The following is a 27,203-nucleotide window of genomic DNA, read 5'->3' as shown; positions in this document are numbered from 1 at the left end:
ATATACAGCTCATTCCAAAAATAATTTTAATCTAAGGCTAAAGTAGGGGAATTTTAGAAATTCAGGAAAAAGAGTTAAACTATATAAAAACCAGCAAAGTTGAATTACGATACTTAAATGACCCTCCTTTTTACCACACATTTCGCGCACTGTAGGCCCGTTAGGTACGCCATAGCTCAAGGTGTATAATGCACTTTCCCCTTTTCAGGAACATGTTCAAAGGCAAAAAAATAAAAAAAAAAACATATGCTGTGTGAATTGAGTTGTATTTGGCAGAGCCATTGATAAATGCGACAATATACTCAGACACTAATCATCCTTTTTGAAACTCTAGTGGAAAATGAGAGAAGTTGTAAATATGTTATATTTTAGGAGAGAAAAATACCAAAAACGTTCCTGCACGCCTGCATAATGGTGCTACTTGGATGTGAATTTACAATGTAAAAATCTTGGTTTACGTCATGCCTTGTTGGACGAAGTGTTAGGGAACGGGGTTCCTACGCCGATGGTCCTAGGTTCGAATCTCGGCTATTCTTGTTTCTTTTTCTTTTAGCTACACTTAATTTGTATGTTCCAGAACTTCACGTTTGAATTAAATATAGTAGCAGGTAACATGTTTAAATCTTGAAATCTATATTTCACTCATCTTTCAATGTCATAAACTGAAGAATCTTTGCACAGCGACGTCAGTCGTGTGAAAATACTATATTCCATTCATACTCTAATATACTTCTTAATATAATAATAAATTATATACTACGTAAAAATGTATCGCGGACCATACAATGCATCACATTATGGACCGTACGAAGGCGGACATAGATGAAGGCGTAATGTAAAGAACCCTGGAAATAAAACGTAAGTGTCTTCGCAGGATTCGAACCACTGCTTTAAATTCTTTTGATTTCATAGCAAGTGCAATACCTCTCAACCAGCAAGTCTAATATATTAATCTGTTTATTAGTGCAGAGCTCATTTAGAAACGTATATTTACTGATGTCACCTAGTGTATTTGATAAAACTATACTTGTAAATGAATCAAATTAGGTAGCTTTCGAACGAGTTGATGATGCTATGGGCGAGCATTTATTAATATTGTTTGTATTCCCCTTGGGACTCGATCAGAGATGTCATAAGACGTGCTGCTCAATCCTCAGGCGAGAGACAGCGTTGTATGCAAAAGATTGATCACACATCTTGAACACTCACATAACTCGTCAGATACTCGTAGATGAATGTTCGATCGGATGTCTCGCAGCAGCAGAGGCCCACATATTTCAATAAGGTTCAGATCTGCTCCTCGAGGAATCTAGTCAATTATCTCAACATCAGGTTACATCTGCAGCTGTGTCTGAATCTTAATTAAATTATGCATCGAGCTATTTTCCTGTTCCCAATAAAATATGCAGTTACCTATATGAGATTTTATATGTGGAAGCGTTTCGCCCAACGTTCGAAACACTTCTAGGCATTTAGACGACCAGAAATCCTCTAGATTAAACCGAAGTTTGCAATCTTACATATTCACACAGCAGTGGATTGTTACATGTTCCATACGACCTGAAGGAAACTAGTTTTTCGTTATAGCTAAAATAAAAATATAAGAACGGAGTTTGAACTTAGGGCCAACTATATATGAGTCCCTTACACTAACCATTCACTTAGCAAACGATCAGGTAAACACCTATATTTGTTAAAGATACACGATCGCATTTATTATTTTTTAAAAATTACACATGTTTTTATCAAAAGTCTATCATGTTTACGAATATTTCTTTCTTTTTCCATTACTTTCAAAAAGGTGATTTATATCTTAGTATTTGACATTGCTTTATCAGGAGGTTGTATCAAATATAAATTAATTAACACAGTAGCAACAAACTTTTTCTGCATTAACAAGTGTTCCTGAACAAGGGGTTGTTCATTATACACCCTGTAACTACGCTACAAGACGTCTGCGCACAATGTAACCAGCGAACCCACCGAGTCAATTCTTGAAATACTCCATTGTATTAATTTCTCAACGTAGCTAAAACAAACATATCTTAAAGACTAAGTAAAGTTCTTGGTGGTTGAATGTATAAAGTCATGGTTCAGTAGCTAAGAGGTTCATGGTTTGAAACCGGTCTCGAAAGTTTTTTCTAATTCTTAATTGCTTAGACCTTAAGATCTTTTTCTCTTTGCAAGAAACTAATGTTATATAAAGTTTTCTGCCTTAATTTGACCACTGACGGTGTAATTCTCGCACATCAAAAACATTCCTTCTGTTTAACAAAATCACAAATTTCCTCATAATATGTGTTACTTTTCCTCAAATTCTAAACTTGCATATGTAAATCATCCCTCTCTGTCTCCATATTTGATTCTGTCTCTTAATGTCGTCCATTATAAATTTGCATGGCTTCGTTTCAAACATTCAACTCTTAAAATCAAATATAAGCGCTCTAGCAAATGTGCTATCGTAACATGTTCCTAAAAGCAGCATCACTGTAGATTTTGTCCTGGAGGAATATCTGCCGACATAACAGTTTCACTTTATATCAGTGTACACTATAGATGTGATCAAGCAATATATTTATCAAACTCAGGAAAATGGGAAATTATACCCTCTTGTACTGCCCAAATGACGCCCATGGAAAATTTGATTACAGTTACTGGGAAACAAAATGAAATTAATCATTGAGTTATACTTATTGTTGTCAGTAGTGTCTAAGGCTCTGCGCCCGCATTACAGATTTGGGAAGCACAAAACCTACTGTCGTGATTGACAATTTCCATAAGCTTTACAAGGAGCGTCTTCCTAGCTTCATGTGATATGCAGTTTCTGAAGATGGGAAAAAAATGCAAATAAAGGTGACTGAGAAGCTACAGGAAGATTTTGTGACAAAATCAGGCTCTAAAACAATGTTTCAGAACGAGTATGAGCTATAAAGCTTGAAACACAAGATTTTAGAGCCTTAAGGCTTCTACATTTGTTTTTTTTATTTCGTCTGGATGGAAAAAGTATATTACGACACGTAGACTGTTCAAGGCAAGAGGAGAAGGAGAACGGGGGGGGGAGTTGGATTGAATATTAGGAGCATTTAGTGGGCCTAGACGTGTGTTTCTGAATGCATAAGCACAGGGCGCAAGAGTATGGTAGTAAATTGGGTTTAAACTTTTTTGTAACACTTTCATTGCTTCGATCAGTACACTTCCATTACACAGGAACAAGCTTGTCGGACAGATATCCCTGAGTTATTTAGGTACTTTTTGTTCGGGTATTTACAATCGGCCTTTATTGGAATGCAGATAAATCCTCCCCATCTACGATTCCAACAGTGTGCTGTAGCAACCAAAAATAAAATGAAATCCTTAAGTTTAACGTCCCACGGTTATGTAGGTTAGGCTAAAACAGACTGTGATAATGAGCAATGAGTGAAATTGTGGAATGAAAGAAGTTGGAGGAAACGGGTTGAATTGATTTTTGTTTAGCGTCCCTTTCAGCAGCGAGGTTATATGAGACGTGGACCTACTGATTAACGTCGAATCCGAACCACATGAGCTCCCGCTGGGAATCGAACCCGGGTCTCGCACGGAAGAGGCGCGTATGCTAACAGCTTAGCCACGAAGGAGTTCCTGTGAGGAAACGGGGGAACCCCGAGAAAACCCACGAACACGGTGTTTGTCCACCACAAAGTCCACAGGGCACGAGCTGGGATCAAACCGGAACCCCAAACACCAGAGGTGAACGTTCTACCACTGAGCCACCGCGCCCCCGATGCTATAGCCTCGAATGTGTTCTTTCTCTGCAATATTACCGGTCGGGATGCTCATGTAATCAGCTGGGATGGTGGTGGTCAAACTTTCTTGTGTGAAGCTGTGATCGCAATTCAGTGAGCACTCATTATATATATATAAAGGGCTACAAAGGGCTAGGAGAAAGAGATGAATTTCAAAAACTCGGCTAGACATGACTGATACAAAGAATAATGATCCGGCTATAGTTAAACAGAAACAACCTTTAAATTTATCATATTTAAAGAAATTACAATGTGTTATTGTTTTTCAGCCAATGTCCAAAACAAAAGTGTTGATGATAGAACTACAAGAAATTTATCCGAAAAATTTTGTTAACAGAATTTTTTATACCATCGATGAATTCACGTCATCTAATTTGAGGAAACATTTGTGAAACTCTTTCCTTGCGAATAATTTTATTAATATACTCATACAATTGTAAATCATTTTAAATATTTCTTATTTGATTATAAATTTAATTTTATAAACTAATTTTGTAATCTTACGATTTTTGTAATATCTAAAAACTTGTACGTTGACATGATGCCTATCTTATAAGATTATCTCAAAAATAAAGTTGTAGGAACGCACTAAACAAAAAGATATTATAGGCTCTCTGCTGAAGCGAACAGTAAACAATAAAACGATATACTGTATGTCATAATAGTTATTCTATTATTTACAGTTAACTTGTGCTTGGTATGCTTCTGCACGGATTTTGTTTTTCCAGCCAGAGTTGGGTTGATTTTAAGTTTAACGTCCCGTTCAGCAGAGAGGCTATATGAGACGTGGACCTACTGATTAACGTGGAATCCGAACCTCATGAGCTCCCGCCGGGAATCGAACCCGGGCCTGCCATCTCCAGCCAGAGAAAAGCGTAATGGTGACAAAGGAAAACAAGTAATTGACAGTAGCTGAGAAGTATATTCCCAAGATGGCCGGGTAGACACTAATAGTGAACACTGATAAGCTGGAAATATATACACACTTCAGAAATAGAAATTCCTCTGCTACATTCATTATAGATATAATTTTTCATATTTTATTTTCTTTCCAAGTTGCTGTTTTCAACCGCGATCTCTTTCTTACCTGACTTCTCTTGCAGACATTTACAAGATCTATACTCTGCCTTCGGTTTTGCATAATACCAAACTACTTTGTATCTTAACGTCATGTGAATTTCATATATATTTGATGCATACTTCGTTTACTTAACTGCATGGTAATGGTATTAGACACTTTTAGCATAAGCCTGAAGGTCGTAGTTTATGATTGATAATGCTCATGTTTGCTACACACACACACACACACGCATCCATATGAAAGATAGTATTTTCATACCCAACTTGGGTATCTCTATTATGGATATACCCGGGAATGAATGAAGGAATCAACTCCAAAACTAATGCAGTTATATATATATATATATATATATATATATATATATATATATATATATATATACATCTCTTTATGATTGTAAAACCAAACACTATCCGAAGCTTTCTTGCACCCACTGGAAAGAGTGAGGTATATTAATATTTATTTGCATATATTGTTATTGTAGACTGTTCCCATAATGCCCATCGACTTCGACTTTACAAAATTTGAGAAATAAATTTCGCTTTTTTTAATGGTCAATTTGAAGGCGTTTTGTTATAGTACCATTACGAAACCCATATACATCATATTACGAGTCAATCTTTATGCAACAAATTCATGTGTTAGACGCAGCAGTGGTACCAATCTTTGAAAGTTTCATTTACAACTGTTCTAAAAATTGATTTTGTGAGTAATGGTACATTTAGCATAAACGTAAATAAGATTCTCTCTTTCTGTTTCTAGTTTCCGGCGTAAGCGTGTGGAAACTACCAGGTATATTTCAGTGTGTTTAAATGCTAGAATGTGTGTGTGTGGCGGGGGTATATGAAGTATTTATTGGGATAGCGTAGTGAAACTTATCGATATTCGTACGTACATACGTTCGACCGTTACTTCACACGATAACTTTGGATGAATGCGATTTTTTTAATGCTGCTTTTTACAATAAATAAGTAGAGTAATTACTCTCGAGGGAGTTCGTTAATGGAAGTGATTCGCCAGCTGGACGTGGTAGAAATGAGTAATTTCCGATTTTAACGTTGACCATTTGCAGAGCGGAAATGGTAATAGATAGTAAAAAGCAGCTTTGGCACTCGATAACTTCAGCTTCATCCTTAACATCCTGGTAAAACCGGAAGAGATAAAAGTTAACTATGACTTCTGGCTTCAAATTAATCTATACAGTGAGATAGGAAGAAGCTGTTTTAGGAATGAATTTTGCGTTGTAAGAATAAATATCGTCTTCTCTCTCAAACTTCTAATCAAATCGGAAGTAACAAAGCTCAACTACTTCCGATTTTAGTGTCGATCACAACAGATTAAAACGATACTGGATAGCGAAAAGATGTTTTCTGAAACCAATTAAGTGTCCCAAGAATATGTTTTATCTCGGCTCTAATCTTTATACTGAAAGCAGAAGTGGTAGATATCAATCACTTCCGGTTATAAATTGAATGTTATAGATTGGAGAGCTAGAAGTGATTTTAAGTAATTCATTAAGTACCCCAAGAGTATATTCCATCTAGACAGTAATCTCTCTATTCAAACCAGAAGTGAAAGAAATATGATACAAATTACGGTTTCCGCATTAATTGAGAACAATTATATAATCCTCTTTACGGTTTTTACTAGAGTTTATTTTCAAGTTAAATACTGGTTGGATATTTACCAAATTTTGTGAGCTAGTAGCCCATTGCCCAAGGAATAAGTGCTGGTATATTCTGTGGTCAAACTTGGTCAAGAACAGGCTGGACTCTGGCTGCATTTCATACCTTATCCCTCGATAACTACTTAATTAGCCAGCAGCATAACGAAAAAGATCGCTGTACGTGGTGGGTCACTACGGAGAGTTACCGGCTCAGCTTGGCTCACGTCAGCTCGGCTTGTATGGGGTACTTTATTTGTGGGCAACTATCTGCCTCATCTAAACCGAATCTGGTGATCGAGGATCACATCATTTAAAAAATATCGATTTTTATCATTAGTGGCCGAGCTCGGCTTGTATTTTAATGTTCTTTTTAACTATTGGTCGAATCGGAACTAAATTCGGGGTCGGCAGCCCTCAACCTAATTAAGATCGCTACATTTGCTCTCCGACCTCGGCCAAGTTTTCGGCTTGATTTGCGTGTGGTACTTTATTTCTGGGTAATCTCTTGCCAGATCCAATCTAAAATAAAGGATTAACCATTACACAAAAGCGCTCGTAGCTATTATCGATCTTGCTTTATAGGGTTCAACGTAAAACCGGAAATAGTTTATTTCTACCCCTTTCGGTTGGTAACGAAAGGAGATGAAAGGTATTCTTCGAATGCTTAATCGAATGCCGAAGACCGTTTTAGTTTTATAGTGGTCAACGTTAAAATTTGGAAATGGTTGATTTCTACCACTTTCGGTTTATGGATCGCTTCAATTAACTAGCTCCTCCGAAATAATTACTCTACCCATAGTTTGCAAAAAAATAAATAAATAAATAAAATAAAATAAAAATGTGCTTTCTTTCAAGAGCTATCGTGTGCAGTAACTTAGTCGCAGCATCTATCGTAGTTAATTATTATTAAGTATTCTACCTGTTGGCAGGTACTGGGACTAATGGGAGATGTGAGTGTGAATGTGTGTTTTGTTAGGTTGTGATCTGGAAATGCCTCTTTCACCTTTCTCGATTTTCAGCTTCTCTTTGAATTCCCAATATTTGATTCTGTTTTTCAAATCATCGACCAACTGCATTCTTTTTCTTACTATTACTCTCTTACCTTTCATCTCTTGCTTTCAACTTTTTTCTTCCTCAGTGGGTTGAGAAGTGGCTAATACATTTTAATCTGGTTCCTTATAATTATTTCCAGACTGCAGTTTACTCTATCTATTTTTGAAAACTATTTTTAAGAAATTGAATTATTATTATTATCATTATTGCGTCCAGATTTTTTTTTTAACTGTCAGAGGAAAGGTTCATTTTTTCTACAGTCTCACTTTATCCATAATGGTACTTGGGTATTATGTTTAATGTTTAGTTAACTAAAGAACAAGCGGGTCTAGTTGTGTGGAGCCTCCATTTCATGTTAGCCCTCGTTGATCATTTAGTACTGTTCAGCGAAGTAATTTAACAGAAGTACAATGTTCTTATAGATTGTTCGTTGTATTGTTATAAAGTAGGGAATGATATAAGACCTTGTACTTTCTAAATTAAAGTTTTGGGATCCTCTAGAGCAATGGTTCCAACCTCTTTAACAAGCGCCCCCATTCTTCAACCCTACATACTTCACGCCCAGATTATTCGCGAATGTCTTTGTTTGACTCTTTCTGCAATTCTAGTTGCAGCATTGTATTCTCGAACCATCAGTAAAAGTAACAATAATAATAGTAATATTAATAACTTATACTGTATATAAAACAGTAGAAATGAGTTACTCATCATCGACCAAGCCGTAATACTAGCAAGAATACACTTTTCGACGAAAGCAAGGGATAAGGAAGAATGTTTGGAAATATGTATCCTTAGGGGCGTAAATAGCGTTTCTTTAAGGGTTAGTGTATCTTGCTAATCCCCGAAGCAAGGAAAATTAAACTAGGCATATAAACTAACCATCAAAAATAACTGAACATGTTTCTCACCTTTTTTGAAAATTCCGCACGTAAACAAGAAAGGTGTAATTCGTATAACATTAATTTTTAAACTGTATTACATTTCATTTATTTTTAGAAAATGCCAAATGTAAGAATTATTCATATTGGAGACATGGAATTTCAAAATTAAACTCAACTTAAAACGAATCAATACATATCCAGCTTTTCCGAAACGTCTGTCCTAAGGGAATGGAGGATAGTGTCTACCTATTAAAATTTCTACATTTGCTTACGTTTGAGGTGCGAAATTTGGCTTTGACTTCTTAACTAAGAATAATTGAACGTATGTTTCTGGAAATTCTCCTCTTAAAAATGGGGAAAAGAGATAATTTCTATAATATTAAAATTTACCACTATTTATTCAGAATATGTCATGAAATGTAAAATTCGCTTAAATTTGAAATGTGAAATTTGGCATATAAACTCTGAACTAAAAAGAATGGAATACGTATTTCTAAGTTTTCGAAATTCTCATTTTATCCAGAAAAAAGGTGGAATTGATTAATTTATTTCTCGACATTCAAATCGACGTTCGCTGTCTCATCATCACAGAATGTTCGAGGAGAATTACTGAATATATTTAGAACTACTCTAGATCATGGTTTCACCATATCACTTTCACTGAAATGCGTATCCTAAGGGAAAGGAGGTCAAGGTCTAAAATATTTGCTAAAAATATAGTATTTTGCAAATCTCTCATGTTGTGAAGATGAAATTTAATATAAAAACCAAGTAGACATGCATTTCAGCACTGTGGAAAATTCCACTTCTGTCTCATCTCATGAAAAATGACAGAACCAGCGTTTACGAAAATTCTGTTTCCAAAAGAGGTTACAGGGCCATGTTTAAAACTTTTAAGTTGCCGTTTTGTATTCATAAAATGACAGACATGACCAAGTGTTTGAAGCGTCTGAAATGAATTTTTAAACATATTTAGCACGTGGGACAATTCTATTTTATCAACTCACTTTGGAAAAGAAGGATCGTAAAAGCAGAAGAAAATTTAAATTTCTTGTAAAGAATACATACTGCATCATATGAAACAGATTTTTGACCATGATTGAGCTAGTGGTTTTATTACATTTTTGTTTAAATAAGTTACGTATCGTGGAAAGGGTGATCAAATATAACTTTCAAATATTTCCCATAAACCTATTCTACCCGTACAAAGAACGGGCTTGCCTATAATAATAGTAAATAATAATAGCCATATTCTCAGAAATTTATATTTCCAGCAAGTCTCCTGTATACCATTTTAGTGCAGTGGAATATTATATTTTACCACTGTCGCCCTTAATGAAACCATAGTTCTTACAAAAAATTTATTTCGTGTTTAAATGATATTTAATTTAATGTTTGTTACAACATTCGTAATATTTGTAATTTTGAATTTAGTTCTGTCAGAGACTCGCACCCCCGAGAAACTACTGCTCTAGGGACTAGCTAGAAACTTGGAATTTACACCTATATAGGATTCGTGACGTGGGGTACCACTAAGAAAAGATTTTGAAAATTCACGAAAAGAGGAGGAAGTGGAGTGAGAGTTATTTTAATAAGATACCCTTACCTCCCAAACGTGTAAGACTGAGAACTTGAAATTTGTTATTTGGATTTCGAAATTTTAATTTTAAAATAATTTAACACGTGTTTGAGCATTCTTTTTATATCTTAGTAATAAAGGGGAATGAAAAATGTGAGAATAGCAATTACTCATATAATAACATGTCGGTATCTGAATCTCTGAAAGTTACATACATGAAATTTGGCTTTAGGACTTCTCATTTAAAACAAAATCACTTAAAGACAGTAAACACGACCACCCAATATTTTTCAATTAAAATTGAAACCAGAAGTTGTAGTAGATATCTACCACTTAGTGTTATTTACTAGTGATTATAGTGGAGATGGAATATATTCTAGGGACGCTTAATGGAATACAAAAACCGTGTCGCGCTATCTATTGCCGTTTGTCATATACAGTCTTGTTCAAGAAAACTTTGCCACTCACCTCTTTTTGAAAAAGCTTGTAGTTTTACGGTTAGAATTAAATCAAATAAATGTGAATTTTCTTTCATCAATTAAGGCGTTTATTTGGAGCCACAGCATTATAATTTCCTATTGCGGTTGCAAGAATATCATCTTTCATAGCAGGGTGGGTGGTCAAGATTTCTTGAACAAGACTGTACAACGATGAACGTTTAAAGCGGAAGTAGTTGATTTCTAATATTTACGTTTGATTACAGGGTAAAAGAAGAGATGGTACCTACTCTAAAAACGCTAACTCATTAAAAAAAAATCTCGCTGTCTCTTATAGGTCATGTTCTATAGATATGAAATTGAAACCAGAAGTCACAGTGGATTACCAGGGTGTCTATCGGTCACGAAAGGTAAGAAAGTGATGAAAAAAGTTACGAAATCAGAAAACGGTAAAAAAAAGTCAAGAAAAAGTCACGACATTTTGCTTTCGGGTCACGATTCATTTTATATGTACAAATATAAGTACAGACTGGAAAATGTTTTTCTATAAAACGTCAAAATTGACCAGTTAATTGTCTACGGTTGGCTTTAGACGCTACCAAATCGCAAGCAAAGCACGCTTCTATCTCGAGCGTGAAAATTTGGCCAAAATCACACTCAAATTCGCTCTAGAGAATGTTACTAAATTTAATAGTTTGTTTAAGAAAAGGCCATGTAATTTAATTTTTGGAATTTTAGTAGATACTGTCATTTTTGATTTTATTAGAGTATTGTGGACAGAAGTCAAAGGCGTTCTTGGGAGGTGTAGTCGATTTCCCAAAATTGCTTCTCGCTATATATTACAGTTTTTGCCCGTTTAATGATAAAGCGGGAACTAGGTTATTTCTACCACTTTCTATTTCAATACAGTATTAAGAATGAAGGCGAAAGGTATTCTTGGAATGCCAAGTCGACTGCCGGAAACCGTTTCTTGCGGTTTTACACTTTTCGGTTTACAGAATCAACTTTAAAAAAATGGCTGATATCTACCACTCCTGGTTTCTGATCCACAGCCTCCTGGTTTATGATCCTCTACTAACGAACTCTTTCGAGATAATTACTCTAGCTATCAATTGCCAAAAAAAGAGAAGTTATATTTAGTTTTGTTCGAGTTTTCGTGCGGAGTAACGGACGGACGGATTAACGTACTAACTGTTCAATATTATTATTTAATCTCCCCGTCCTGGAAAATCTGAAATGAACATTGCCTCCTATCGTGCTCAATATGAATTACAAGTATTTTTGCAGTACTGATTTTTACCTCGTGTAATGAAATTCTTCCACGAGAAAATGTGTAATCAACACTGTCGGTAACTACGTCCTCTACTAATATAGAATTAAAAGTACAACTTTATTTTCGTATTTCTTTCAACCGCTAAAAACTGTGTTATAATTCAAAGTACTTATCATATTTCTGGGAATGGCGGAAACTTCATAACGGGGAACTACATAATTTATACGGTTTACCCACCATTGTTAGGGTCGTCAAGTCTAGGAGACTTAGGTGGGCGGGTCATGTAGCTAGAATGGAAGAAAGGAGAAACGCTTTCAAAGTATTTACTGGAAGAGCAATCAGAAGACAACCATTAGGAAGACCTAGGCGCAGAAGGGAGGACAATATTAAGATGGATCTCGCAGAGATTGAAATACAAAGTAGATACTGGATTCAGTTAGCTAAGGATAGAAGTCAGTGGAGAGCTTTTGTGAACGCGGCATTGAACCTCCGGATTCCATAGGACATAGAATTAGTTAGTTAGTTATCATATTTCTATCGTAAATAAGAATATGTAGTTAACTTTTTAAACACCTCGCTTCGCAGGGACCCCATCAGATCGTCTAACAAGCAAAAACAACAGGTTTGGCGTCTCACAAATGACAAAGGAGAAAAAAGAAAAGCAAAAGCAGTACAGCAGTGCCTTATCGCAGTCAGTGCTGACAACATAGTTTCGGTCTTCACTTACGCCAATAGACCTACAAGCGGTGTACAAGAGTTATACAGTTACAATATACGTTGTGCCACAGTAGCGCTACAGGCGGAATGTGCAAGAACTTCAAATGAATATGTTTCCTACAAGTATCAGTCTCTGTTGCACCCTCTTTACATTCTGCACGAGGTTTTTCTCCCACTTTTTGACCTTGAGAAGCAGAAGTACAAGGCTTTCGGTGTTCACGACTATAAACTGTGTACAGGGTACGGTTTTAGGTCTTCGAATGACTGTGAGCGCGAAGAGCAAGGGTGATGACCGGACGACCGCATACGGCAGCAGGAAACACCCTGTTGCAATAATAAATGTAAAATACAAATATAGAGCCTCGACAATGTCGTAAGGATATATGCAGGGTGTTTGAAAAAGAACTCCTTAGTTTTAAGTATAAATTTAATTAGGAAGTGAATGGCAACTAACGTGAATGTGTACATATCATGAAAGAGAATTCCTTCAAGTTTTCTTTAATGTTGATAGACTTCAACGCGGGATCCATTTGTACACTACTGCTTTCCTTGAAAGACTTTAGCCAATGACGGATAGTTTTTGCTGTAGGTAGTTCACCATCATACTGACGTCTAAAATTACGTTGCACTGTTATAACTGGCTCAGTCTTCACAAGCCAAATAACACACTGCGCTTTCTGTTGCGGAATACACATTGTTGCTAAATTGCTGTGCACTGCACGCCTGCCTGGACTGAACTGAGAAAACAGGAAAAAAGAGCACTGATGCCGTCTCAAGGTCAAGCAGACCTGCCAACTGCAGGGGAGCCAAACTTGGAGAGTTGATGAATCAAAGACCACAAACTAGAATATTGTATGTCACTTTGTACAGATTCTAGGACACATTAAAACTAGTGAGTTCTTTATCAAACATACTGTATATATACATTATATATACCGTAGGACGGGTTACTTTGCACAAATTATAAAAAGAATTCCAAAATCCTCCGTCGGTAAAGCCATGAACTGTAACGAGAATGTTTCAACTGCCACCGTAAGATAGAACATTTGACTGTATTTTGACTATAATGTTAACAGCTAGCATCAGTTCTAAATAACCAGAGGATTTGTTGTTCGAGAGTACGGAAACCAGTAATTAAAAAGGCCGTCAAAATTTGAGAGATATCGCCTACAAGAAATTCTGTCGAACTCAAGCCAGTCTCGTAGAATGCTTCTGTGTATAAAGTGCTTTTGAAGCAAAAGTTAGATTTGAAATGTGAAAAGGTTTAAAGACATAAAAAAATCAAACGATAGAAGGCGGTTTAGCCTCTGATTTGCGTCACTTTGCACAAGTCCAAAGTAACCCCTTAGAAAAGAAATAATTTCTGCTGGTACCTTATGTCCAAGGTTACTAGAAAACAGGTTATCTCGGACACTTCGGTTTTCGTTCGGAGGGAGTCGGTGTAGATTCTAATACGTCACCCGTAGACCCAACGCTTTGAAGACACTTGAGTGGGTGCGAAAGAATGATATTTTTTTGACGAGCATGTGTGACAAGTGTTTTGGAAATCTTTTTTGTGTGTTCGAATAAAACTGTACTTCATTCTATATCGTAACTAGCAGATTTTCTCAGATGTTCGTGTTAGTGAAAACTGTGGCTAGTTTCCTGACTATCTCGTCTTCGAATATATTATTTTTAGTTGATATGTTTACTAATAATTATTATAGTTTTCCTGGAATGCATCTGTTATATTCACATTTAGACTGTCGTGCATCGAATGTAGTGATATTTTATACTTTTTTGATGATATTAAAATTTAGTTTTTAATTATTTCTCCTTCTGCAGTACTGACAAAAAATTTTAAACGTTAATATCGCGGAGACAAGGTGTACTGCCGCGGTATGCAACACTAGTTTAGTGAGAACGAAAAAGATGATCTTAGAAAACATGTCAAATGCTTTCGATTCCCAGAAGATGCAGAACTACTAAGACAGTGAGTTCAACGTGTTAGGCGTGATGGCAGTAGAATCCAGATTTGTGTAAAGTGTGTTCGAAACATATTGTTCCCCGTAACTTCGATAGAGTCCTAAAAAACGAACAATTAGGGCTGCCTCTCGTCATGAAACTATAAAAAAAGACACGGTTCCACCAGTTAATTTAAAGTTACTTAAAGATGCATATAAGGAAAAACAATCTGAAAAACGCGCGAAAAGAAAAGCAATAAGAGGCAAAAGAAAAGATGTTACAACTTTACTGCAGTTCCTGGGGAAAGAATACAGTCTCTAGATGCTTCTATGGTTAACACAGATGGAACTATAGTAGATGATTCCTTTATTTTGCTTCAAAAGCAAATAGATAAATTAAAACTAACTTTTACAGGAGAAAATGAAGAACAAAATATTAAAAGATCAACTTGAAACAAAGAAAGGAAATTAGCCCTTAAAAGAACACCACTTGCAGATTTGCGAAAGTGAACACTTCAGTATAGAAGTACGTGGGTTCATGAGAAGCTTGTATGAGGATTGAGAGGATACTGGTAACCAAATTAAGATGTTAACAAATAAACAAAAACACATTAGATGGGTTGATAAAGGTATTTATATAGTCTTTACGCTAATGTACCTAGAAGGGAAACGTACATATATCTTAGACAAAAACCAAACTCTCCACTACCTCCATTGTCAACTTTACAGAAATAGGCTTCAAAAATCGATATGAAAAACGATACTTATATATTGGATCATATTTTACGTATGACGAAAGAGCTGGATTAAATTATAAAAATACTGAAAAACTTATTTCTATAGTTTGACGAGATGAAAGTTAAAAGTGCTTATGAGTACGGCCGCTAGAAAGATAAAATTGTAGGCCATTCTAGAATGCAAACTGTAATGGCCAGAGATTTGTTCAAAAATTTGAAACAATTAGTTTATGTGAAATTTGATCAAAATATGTCTAAAATCATTCTCGACAATTTCATTCTCCAAATGTCAGATATAGGATCCCGAGTCATAGCATGTGTGTGCAATTGTTTCAAATAGCCATTCTTGCGTCCATAATATCCCTGGAACATCTTCTCTCAAGTGTTCAGAGTATGCCAGAAAAGTATCTTCCAAAGAATCGTTTAACCCGAGGAAGCCGAAGAGGTGCCTCGGAAGCAACCAGGTCTACTTTTAATGTCATTATTCATAATAGATATTTCGTCACGTGTCTTGCGCTCTAGAATTCTCCTATGTCTTTGAAATACACCATCTGATTGCGATTCCTAATTTTCCTAAATTTTACCTCAGTAAAAATAGGGTTATTTTTATACTAACGTAAAGACCGAAGGGGTGCCTCTAAGCCTTCTATTGAAATATGTACTTTTCTAATCATTTGATACTGTTTATTTTTTTATTACCACTGATAAATTATTGCATAGCAAAGTAGTGAATAGCCTTTTCTATTGATGAGGGAAAATAAAATTGGTCGCGGTGAGTTGAGGTAGCTTGTATATGCAGCTTTGATTTATCTTCATTATGCACTTGTGTGAAAGTTGTGCGTTAAAGAAAACTGGTATTATTATATTCCTTTTGTTTCAATGTGCAAGCAAGAGGTAAAACAGTGCAAAGCGACGCGACGTAAACACGCTCTTTGACAATGTTTTGTTCCTTTTATACAAGAGAGAGCAAGCAGTTTATGTTCTATAAAGTTGATAATATATGAATCATTTATGGAACCTTTAAACGTGAGCGATTTCTGAATTTTGCTTCTGAAACAATTTTGAAACTGCATGCGCAGTTTGAGTAACTCCGCAATGTCAAAGAGACAGGTTATTATCAGCAAGGAAAGACATAACAGGAAAACTTAATAGCATATCTGATGGCGGCACAGACAACAGTTCAGATTCGTACAATCGCCAAGTATTGGAGAGTGACGATGATCATCTTAGTGTGTCTTCGGACGTAAGTGACACTGTGATCGAATTTGATGAAATTGCTTCAGATAATTAACCGTCGAAGGACGTTTCAAGTGATACCGGAAATGATTGTGCGTGATTTTCATTTCAAAAGACGGTATACGTTAGGAAAAGACTCTTCGTGTTATTCGAAAAGTGCGTGCGCATAATATTGACAACTGTGCTGTAAATAGAGTGACTTTACAATCTGCAAAAAATAAAAAAAAAGTGCGGAATCTGCCTTTGCATTATTTTTGACAGACGAAATGTGACTCAGATGAGATTAAATCTTTTATAGGTTTGCTGCTCGGAGTAGGACACTTGAAATCAAATCATGTGCGCATCAGTGAATTGTGGAGTATAAATCATGGCCCACCAATTTTTCGAGCTACCATGGTAAGGAACCGATTCAAAGATCTTTTAGTATATGTTCGATTTGATGATAAGTCATCTAGATCACCGAGAAAGGAAAACGATAAATTTGCTCGCATTCGAGAAGTATGGAATAGTTATGTCATCTCTTACAAAGAACTGCTCCCGGTGAAAATCTTACAATAGACGAACAGTTGACACCAATCTGTGGTACATGTCCTTCCAGACAGTACATCCTATCAAAACCAGGCAAGTACGGTATAAAAATTGGTGGATCTGCAATTATCTCATAAAAGGAATTCCTTATCTGGGAAAAGAAGGACGTACTAACGTTGTGCTTGAACTATACCAATCGTATTTCTTCAGAAACAGAAATGTAATTTACATTTTTTTTTCACAAATTTAGAGCTAGCAGTAACTCTTCAGTAAAATGGCTTAACTTCGGTTGGAACTGTGAGAAATATATAAAAGTGTTGTACCTAAGAAATTTCTTCCCCAAAAAGATCGTCTGCCCGAAATTTCAGTATTTGGCTTCTCTGGAGACAATTCTCTCGTTTCCTATGTTCCCGATAAGAAAAAAGCAATAATTCTATTATCAACAATGCGCCACAGAATTGATGTTTCCCCCAATCACAAAAATAAACCTGAACTAATCCTCTCATACAATGAACACAAAAGAGGAGTCGAAACGCGTGACGAAATGGTGCACGCATACTCCTGTAAGCGACCGACAAGCAGCTGGCCTTCCGCGGTTTTTCAAAACATTCTCGATATCTGCGGTACGACAGCTTATGTAATTTACATCAAGCTGAACCCGTTCTCCAATCCAAAACACAAATATTCCCGAAGAAGTTTGAGAAGCTTTGGTTTTTCCCCAAATTTGAAAGAGGTCGAAGAGTTCACTGCACCGTCCCATCCAGCAAGACATAGAAGCATGCGTTCCATCTATGAGAGCAGAAAGAAAAGAAATGCACAAGATGGGAAAAGAAGATGCTATTTGTGTCCTCACATTAGAAGCCGTATGCAAAAACAGATATGCGAAAGATGTATGAGAAATGTTTGTAGACAACATTCTTTAACAACACCATATTGCGTAAAATGTAACGCACGCAAAATGTAAAGTGTGTGAAATATAAAGTAAAATATTTGGGATTAGAAGTACATGTATCTACATCCATGAATTATTTATTTTTAACAAACAGCAAGATACAAATACTTAACCTAACCTAGCCTAATATAACCTAAGCTAAATGAACTTAATTTAACAGAAAAAAAAACCTAAGCAAATATATATACAAATGCATAAGGAGTCCCAGAGGCACCTTTTGAACCTTTTAAGGGTAAAATTACAATAGGCTGTCTTGGTTTCAATCAGCAAACTTTTCAAAATATGTTTTCGCTGACTCGTCCTCATAGAAAGCTCTATGATCATCTTACAGTTTTAAATGCATTAAAGGGAATCAAAATGATTATTTAACGACTGGTGTACTGGAAACATAAAAAAAACAGTACTGTCGAAAATGATTTATTGCAAGCAAATTTCTTTTTAAGAATGTGGTGTTGTATGCAGTAATGTGAAATGAAAAACTTTCCATTTCAGAAAAATTTTACTTACATTTTTCCGGAAAATTTTACGTTCTAAACAAATATCAGTGATTAAGTCAGTCTATTTCTAATTAATAACATTGTCTGAATTCATTTGTAGAAATGTTAAAAGTAAAAGGACATTTAAAGAATGAAAAAATTTTTATGGTTCAGGAAATTTACAGTATTATGTAGGATCAAGTGACATTTTTTTATGAATAGAAACATTTTCTGTTGTGTATGGAAAAACTGAAAAACTTTTTGTCAGAAAAATTTAATAATTTTGAAGCTTTTTTTGGGGGGGGGGGGGGAATTGTAAAGTTTTATTTCTCTGTAGAAGAAAGTGAAAGAATTTTCATGAATCGGAAAATCCTTATTACAGTGTAGAAACACTTGGAACAACGTTTCATAAGCCGGACAATTTTGAATTTTATGTACAGTGAGGTTAGGTGGAAAATTTTTCGCTATATTTAACTGCGCATTGAGCTGTAAAACTGAATTGCTGTATACGAAATTTAGACACCAACAAATTATAATTTTTCAATTAGCTTTCAGGAACCGGAAAATTTTCTAATATTTCGAGTTTGCAAACAAAAACTTACAGTGTTCCTCTCTCTCTCTCTCCCATTGTGTGTGTGTGTGTAAAGTGCAGGGAACATAGATCGAGTTCGCAAAGTACAAATATCCTATCCATTGTTTAAAATGTAACAAGAAAGCAATAAAAAAACTGCGAATAATCAATTATTTCAAAAAGAGAAAATGCCACAATTTCTTCCTATATAGGCCTGCATATGTAATAAAATAATTCTGTAAAAGTTCCATAAGATTATTTGTGTAACATAAAATAAGAAGAAATGCATTATGTTTAACACTCGTAGTAAATTTGAACTTCAATATTGGAGTTTTGTATAATCAGTACCTCAAAGGAGATGCTTTGTGTTGTAAAACTACAATTATTATGTATAAAAAGTGTATTAGAAATAATAACTATTTGATTGAACTAGTACATATATATAAAAAAAGAAATATATTTTCTAATTTGTATATGAAAATAAAATTACTTGCTGCTTTTAGAACGCACCATGCCCGTACATAATATAGCAACCATGGAGATGCCCTCTAGAATATTTTCCTTGGGCAACAAAGGAACACAGTGCTAATAGCGCAGTTTTTTACGCTTCTTTTATTATATTTGAAGTACAACCACACAAGTCAGCTTGCTTATTAGTTACATTTTCCTTCTATTTTGAATCAATATGTGAATAAATAAATATATATATATATATATATATATTTTAAATGTTTGGTATTCCTTTTCGTGAGCTGCATAAACTATGAGTTTGGGTACTAAAAATTTATAGTAGGTACTTCATATTATTTCTACTTATGTATACAGGTTGCAGTATGTAAATCCAGAAAAATATTAAAGCTATGAGAAAACTTTGTCTTACGCAGTTTAGACAGACGAAAAATGATTTTGTGAGATCCAATGAAAATTCTCCTGGAAGAACATATTGAAGTTTTTCAACATTTTAGAAGAAATGAAGATTCGTTAGACTTTTACTTCATAAAACCTCTTTCCGACAATGTTTATTACCGATATAATTTACGGCTTAGCAACGATGTAGAAATAAGTAGAGTATGTTTTTTATGAATTGGAAATTTTTCGTAAATTTCTTTTCTAGAAAATTTTTCGGCAAATTTACCGGAAAATTTTCATCGCTGGATTTGTATACAAATGGAATGCTAAAAACAATGACCGAAGAAAAAGATGTTTTTAAGTTAAGTGAAGTGTACGTCACTGAGACGAAATCAGGAATAGTAAAAGAAGGCTGGCCTATATAGCAAGTCGGATTGCAAAGAAACTCATTTAAGTAATAAGTACAATAAAAATATTCCCGTTCATCATTCTTCACATTGTTGATTCAAAGCTTGTCTCATGGTCATCTCAAGCATCACACAGAAGAATGACTTTCGAGTATAAAAGATATGGAAAAACAGTTTTCATTGTGCCTTGGAAGAACACTTCGTATTTAGGAAGATGCCGCAACGGATTTCTTGTTGGAAAAGGAATTACAAAGAGTGGTGGGTCCAGAAAACAGTTTGAGAGGGGCGAGGGGCTTTACTCAAAAAAAGATTTTTCTTTTCCTTCTCTATCTCTCTATCTTTTTTTTTTTTTTTTTTTTTTTTAACAGTAGACATTAGACTAGACGTTCGGAGGCTTGAAGCTTATAGACATAGGAATGACAAACATAAGAATTTTTAAAAAGAATTCATGCAATATGCGAGGAATTCAGTCTAAAAGCCCCACACACTAAATCTTCCACTGATTACGGTTGGAATGATATTCTTTGACATAAAGAATAACCAAGGCAAATCAGTTTGCGGGGATTTTTTTTTCTATTCCTGAATTGGCATTTTTGTGGAACATATGCTAAACTATCAGAATGTGTTTAATATACCGGTAGCAGGAAATACATAATTTTCTGCACAAATATCAATAGTTCACACCAAGTACTGATACCGGTATCACTATTCTAATATCAATATTTCCAGACAACATGCAGTTTTGTGTAGGAAATAAAATATATAAATACTGAAGGGAAAATATTGTACTGAAACATTACGTTCGTATCTTTAACATACTTTCCTTGTATGCGGTGCAAAGTATCCTCACCTGTCGGGTTAGTTCGCACTAAAGTTTCTATTTGAATAACTATATTGAAAATGAATCCTTACTAATGCACTTGCATGATATTTTTCCTTATATATCTAGCAATTATATGTTTAAAATACAGCGTTCTAAATTATTACATTTGTAAGTTACTAGCCACTAAAAAATCATTACATCTGGTTCAAAGTGGCCGTTCTTACGGTGTATTATGTATGTCTAAAGCGTTTTCGTGTCTAAACCTAAAATATGCATTCAAACTCATTTTAGTGTACGTTAATAGTTTACCTACATTTAAGGCATATAATTACATGTTCGTTTGTGTACCAAAACTTCCCTTTTAATTTTGCCAAACATAGATGACATTCGCTTTATGTACACAATAATTTCTTATACATTTTGCTTCCCACAGAATACTAACATTTATCACTAAAATTTGAAAGCTTAAGCATCATTTCTTTAACTAACTAACTAAATAAATAAATTAAAAAAAAAAATGATTCGTCACTCCGGCGCAACTGTAAATTTGCGAACTTTACCACAGAGAATTGGTAAGTGTGATAGAATAAAAATCCTAAAAAGAAAATATTCCTTTGTGAATACTGCTTATAGATAACACATGTTTTGGTATGACGGACATTACGGCAAAAGGTTACCCTATTGCGGAGAGAGTACATTCTGAACATGGAGAACATGTGTGCAAGCTGCGATATGAAGGTGTCTCCGTTTTGGCTGTTAAACAACAACAACGAAGAATCTGTTGAATTTGAAGAAAAGACGGAATAATGAATGTAGAGATGCGATAGAGTAAATATATGCAAAGTGCTAAATATATATATATATATATATATATATATATATATAGCGGTTTGAAATGTAAGGCAAGAGTCAGTAGTGGGAAATGTTATTTGAAAAAAAAAAAAAAAAAACAGCAACGAAGGGAGCATCTGTTGAAGGTGTTCAACTGATAGCGGAAACGGTGCTGTACTTTACTTTCTAAAAAAACATGACGAAGTGTCATGTTAAAGAATTGTACTGCTACCACCGAAATGTCGTAAAGCTATCCAACATGCAAGGCAAGTCTTCTCCAGTATCATCATTAATGAACAGACCACTGTCACTGAAAAGATTGATCCCTTCCTCGGTTAGGTATGATTCGTGTTTTGTAGCAATCACTTAACTATAGACAGCTGCTGTTTGAAGTTGATTCATGTTTTATACTAAGCCCTCTTCACGTCAATCTACACCCAGGCATGCAATACCTACCTTATGGAAGATTTTCGAATGCAGTACGAGTACATTTCATGTAAAAAGAATATATTATCTCATGAATGTATATATCATAATCGAAACGAATCCTAACCTATGCGGTGAAACTGCCTGGAGTTTATTTCAACTTCAGCAGGCGATTTGTAATTTATCCTGTTACTTATATTCATTAGCTTGCGAGGCTCCAGCGAAGAAATGCCTAAATACATAATTAATCTGTGCCAAATAAATCAATATGACAATTATTACCTTAAACGCTCAACTGAATTTGTAGTTTCGTTTGAGTTAGTTGAGTATGCTGCAGATGTCTCTTCTGGCACGTCATCTCTTGATGTTTCTAAATTACTATCACATGAAGAATCTAGTTCAGTTTTACCTTCCGACTTTACATTCAATTCTACATCGGTGTAAGACGACACAGGTCCAACATTTTCCGCATGTTCTCCTTCCAATGAAGAAACCATGTGTTCGAGGGAATCTTCTTGAAGAAAAACATCATTAATTTCTTCTTTGCAAATATATTTGGACTCAAAGTAAGTTTCGCCAGCCATTATGCTTTCACCTCTAATAGGGAATTGGAACTACGCGTGGAATTTTTACGTTATTTCTTCTAGTGAAGCAGCTAACTTCGAATAACATGGACTTAAGAAAACTAATACAACCAAGAAGGCGCTCATATAAACAGACAAAATAAATTCCAATGAAAACATTATTTATGTTTCTTCCAAAGCCAAACAAAAAGCAGAAAAAATAAGAACTACTATTAGTATATTTTCTTCTTCTTCAACAGTAGTGCCAGGTTAATAATCTTAAGTGTCCCACACAAATACACATATAGTCGTCCAAAACTGGGAGTCTTTTTCAATTGATTTTTTTTCCATAGAGACAAGCTAGCAACAAAACGTTGTATTTACAGAATATCACTTAATGTGGAAACTATCGAAGGTTATCTCGAAAAGCACGCACTAATACCAAATTACACTGAAGCAATATTCAATTCAATATGTGCAGTGTGATCTTTCCTTTTGATATAAATATTAAGATTTATTTGAATTTTGAAATATACGAGGACGGGTCAGAAATTATCTACACTTTTATCCTCCTGTTGCATATATGTAATGGCTGCTCCAATAGAAGTTTGCATCAGAGGAACAACGAGCAGTGATCCATTCCTCTGGTTGGAGGGTGTCAAAGTGTCAGACATTCATCGCAGACTATCATCGCAATATGGGACAAATGCATTATCACGTAGAACTGTGGCTCGAGAAGTTTAATAGTCGTCGAACAGGTGTAACGCATGAAAAGGGATCAGGACGGCCATCAACCTACACTTCAAATGACAACATTCAGCAAGCTCAACAGATGGTTCTGGCGAATACGCGAATCACTATCGATGAGGTAGCAGTAGCTTTGAACACCAGTCATGGCTCTGCCAACCGAATCATCCACGACGAGCTAGGTTTTCATAAAGTCTGTTCACGGTGGGTACCAAGAAAACTTACTGCAAAGCACAAGCTCACTCCTGTTAGGGTCTGTGAACGGTTACTCACTCGCTTCAAAAACTGAGTCGATACATTTTTAATCAGAATATTCACCGGCGATGAAACATGAGTTCATCACTATGAGCCATAATCAAAACGCCAGAGCATCCTTGATCTCCGGCGAAGAAAAAATTCAAGACTGAGCCATCCGCAGGAAAGGTTAACTGTGTATTGGTACTCACAGAAACTCATAATAGAAGAGTTCATGGAAAAGGGAAAGACGATCAACAGTGCGAGTAATAGTGAAATGTGGGAAAAGAACCTGAAGTCGGCAATTCGCAATAAACGCCGAGGTTTGTTTTCGAAGAATTTTTTTTTTGTAGTTGCACGACAATGCACGGCCACACGGCTCATCACACTATTGAAAACATCAACAAGCTGAAATGTTGTTATTAGAACATCCTTCCTACAGCCCAGACCTAGCTCCATATAACTAACTTCTTTGGGCCACTCAAGGACGTTTCGGCGTGGTCGCCGATTTGCCTAAGATTTGGACAAAATGCAGTGCAAAAAATGAAGTGCAAAAGTGGCTTTAGGACCAACCAATAACGTTTTATTTGGAAGGAATACGTATGCTCGTTGACCGTTGGGCCAAGTACATTGAGCGAGATTAGGTAGAAAAAAGATGTGCGTAGTATAACCCTAGCTTCATGTATTATTTGTCAGGAAAATAAATGTACACCTGTTTTTTGAGTCTGGCATTACTGCGCTCCATCCATGGAGAGTACGAGAATTAAATCAATCAAATGTTTACTGAGGGACAAGAAGAAAAGTCTAATCTGAATAAGACATTGCACAGAGGAACAAGCTGTGAATACGAATAGTGCATGTTGTAAATAAAGGGCGACACCGAAAGAGAAAACCAGAAACAGTTGCCAAACGGAGAAAAAAGAGTAAAAATTGTCGAAATGGGAACATAAAATACAAATACAACAAATATGCCATCTAAGCGTTTACCAAGTAGAGCTCTTGGTGTAGTGGTTAAGGCTCTGGATTACAAATCCAAAGAACGGCGGTTCGAATCTGCTCTGTATTATATTATATTTTTTATAATTTTTAAATAATGCATACAGCACATGAAAGGTGGTAAAAGAGAGCGTAATATGTTAAGTGAAAAGGAGCTTAAAATTTCGGTGAAATTTATCAGAGAAGTTAGACAATGAAAATGAGGAAGCAATATATTTAATCAGGGGTTGTATCAGAGGGTGGTGACAGGAAAAACCGGAAATTTTCCCGAATTTCGCCTATGTGAGTCTCTACGATAGGCAAATTTCTTCAGAAATGTGCGTATTGCAGAGAGAGAGAGATGCTCCCGGAACTGAGAATGTGGTGCTTCCATTCAAATCAACGAGATGACAAATAGACGCTTACATAATAAGAATGCCGAATACAAACAGCCATAAAACAGCAAAGTAATAATTGCAAGCGTTATCAGCTAAGGTTCCAAGATCAGAACAACATATCACTAATATCCCGAATGCCAAAATATTGTGACATACACAACTCCCCCTCCCCAAATATGTCCTGTGAAAACAATCACAAGTTTTGGGATGAGGGACCATATTGAGACTACAATATTAAACTATATAAGTAGACTTTTAGCAGATTCGTATTCAGTTTTTTTTTCCACAACCAGTTTTATTGATATTCAAGACAGCAAAAACACTATATTTTTGAACGACAAAGCGAAGTTATTGCAACACTGCGTTACACAGTGAATCATGCATATTACACTCGTGAGCTTTGCTATGCAGAGGCTAGCGACCGAGGCACGTTGAATAACGATTGAAGAAAGCAGCGAGGACAGATAGCGATACAGTGAACGGAACAATCAATGCATAATAAACATTTCAAGAGAAAAAAAGAAAGATCCCTCCTTCCGCACTTCATGCTGTAGTTCCAACTTCCATTTCCCCATCAAAGTTACATGCCTAGACTATTGTACAATTCCATTACAATTAATCCAGAGCCTTCAAAAACTGTGTTCTACGAAGGGAAACGTAGAACACTACACTCATATATATACCATACACAGAAAGTTAAGTAGTAATAGATGAATGCAACTAACCCTACACAATATCGATTGTCTAAATATACACTGGTCTCAATATATTAGACAAATAACAAACATTCACAACACAATTATAACCTATCATATGTTAATTCAACTTCACAAGTGGTAGAATGAAAACCGTAGACTGATCGTGGAATGAAAACCGTAGAAAATAGAATGATTTTCTTTAATTACAATTATGAATACAAGTTAGTGAAGGAAACAATGACGGTCAATGGAAAGATGATCCGAGGTGTGATTTCGAGAAATAACTTGATAATAAGATGAAAACAGAATTTTATAAAAGAAATGATTATGATGCGCTAGACACAACATGGGTGCCTGTTTCGTCTCGTCATGTGAAAATGTTTCGTTTTAGAGAGGCGAGAAATGCCTGTGTTTCGTCATGTGCAGTGGCGGATCTAGCTTGGAGGCCCCCCACTTTCAGATTGACGAAAATAATTTAAGCTATTATTTATATAGTTTTGAAAATTTATAAGAAGGCCATGATATACTTATCATCAGGGGCGGATCCAGGACCGACTTCTGGGGGGGGCGGTGGGTTGTCATAATGCAACTTTTAAGGGCTCCAAACTCTGGGATAGATTTTATTTATATATATAAAGTAAGAAAGTTTCCTCTTCTGGGGGGGGCGATCGCCCCGATCGCCCCCCCCTGGATCCGCCCCTGCTTATCATAGTCTAAATTCAGGCAGCCCCCCAGTTTTTACCTTCTAGATCCGCCACTGGTTTCGTGGCTATCCCGGTGTCATCTCGTGTTTCCGAAACGAGATAAATTGTTATCTAGTCTCCTTTCGTCTAATTATCTTTCGTAAACCTCAAAATAATAGAAGTAAAATTGGAAGCCATGCGGCTTCGAAATGGAACGAAGTTTATAACTTAGAATTGATAATCGAACAAGAGAGGGCTATGGAATGCTTTCAAGACATTTAAAACGCGACGAGTCAGACAAAGACCTGTCACGTCTCGTCTAGGAAAACGAGACGAGACCGACACTTTGTCTCGTCTCGGATTTAATAAAGCCTATATTGTCTCGCCCACGTTGAATTAAAGGCCTCTCACCCGAGATGAAATAGATCGTGGGCCGTGGGTCAAAAGGACGTGACCCACTAAAATCCACCATCCGCCGTGACCCACCATAAACCAGCGACCCACCATAACCTACATACCCACTACGAACCACCGACACACTCTGCTTAGTGCATTGTATATAGCACCCTCTGAAGAGTGGTGAACCAGCCTGATCTCACGCTCACTTCGTGAGGTTTTGGTCGAGTGAGCGTAAGATTCGAACTCGTGAGGGCCGTC

At 35.8% G+C, this 27,203-nt stretch overlaps 1 protein-coding gene across 1 annotated transcript in view; it reads right to left on the bottom strand.

Moving 5' to 3' along the window:
* LOC145676123 (uncharacterized) overlaps positions 1 to 23,058 on the bottom strand; it is a 28,738-nt gene extending 5,680 nt beyond the window's left edge. Inside the window, exon 1 of the mRNA XM_081747026.1 lies at positions 22,531 to 23,058. Within this exon, the coding sequence (XP_081603152.1) occupies positions 22,531 to 22,832 (302 nt within the window). The 5' untranslated portion in view covers positions 22,833 to 23,058. The remainder of the gene's footprint in view (positions 1 to 22,530) is intronic.
* Between the last annotated feature and the right edge of the window lie 4,145 nt (positions 23,059 to 27,203).

Source organism: Thermobia domestica, chromosome 18 (assembly GCF_964235325.1).
Source record: "Thermobia domestica chromosome 18, izTheDome1.hap1.1, whole genome shotgun sequence".
Lineage (NCBI taxonomy): Eukaryota > Metazoa > Arthropoda > Insecta > Zygentoma > Lepismatidae > Thermobia > Thermobia domestica.
The sequence above is the reverse complement of the archived record's forward strand: the minus strand, read 5'-3'. Positions and strand labels throughout refer to the sequence as shown.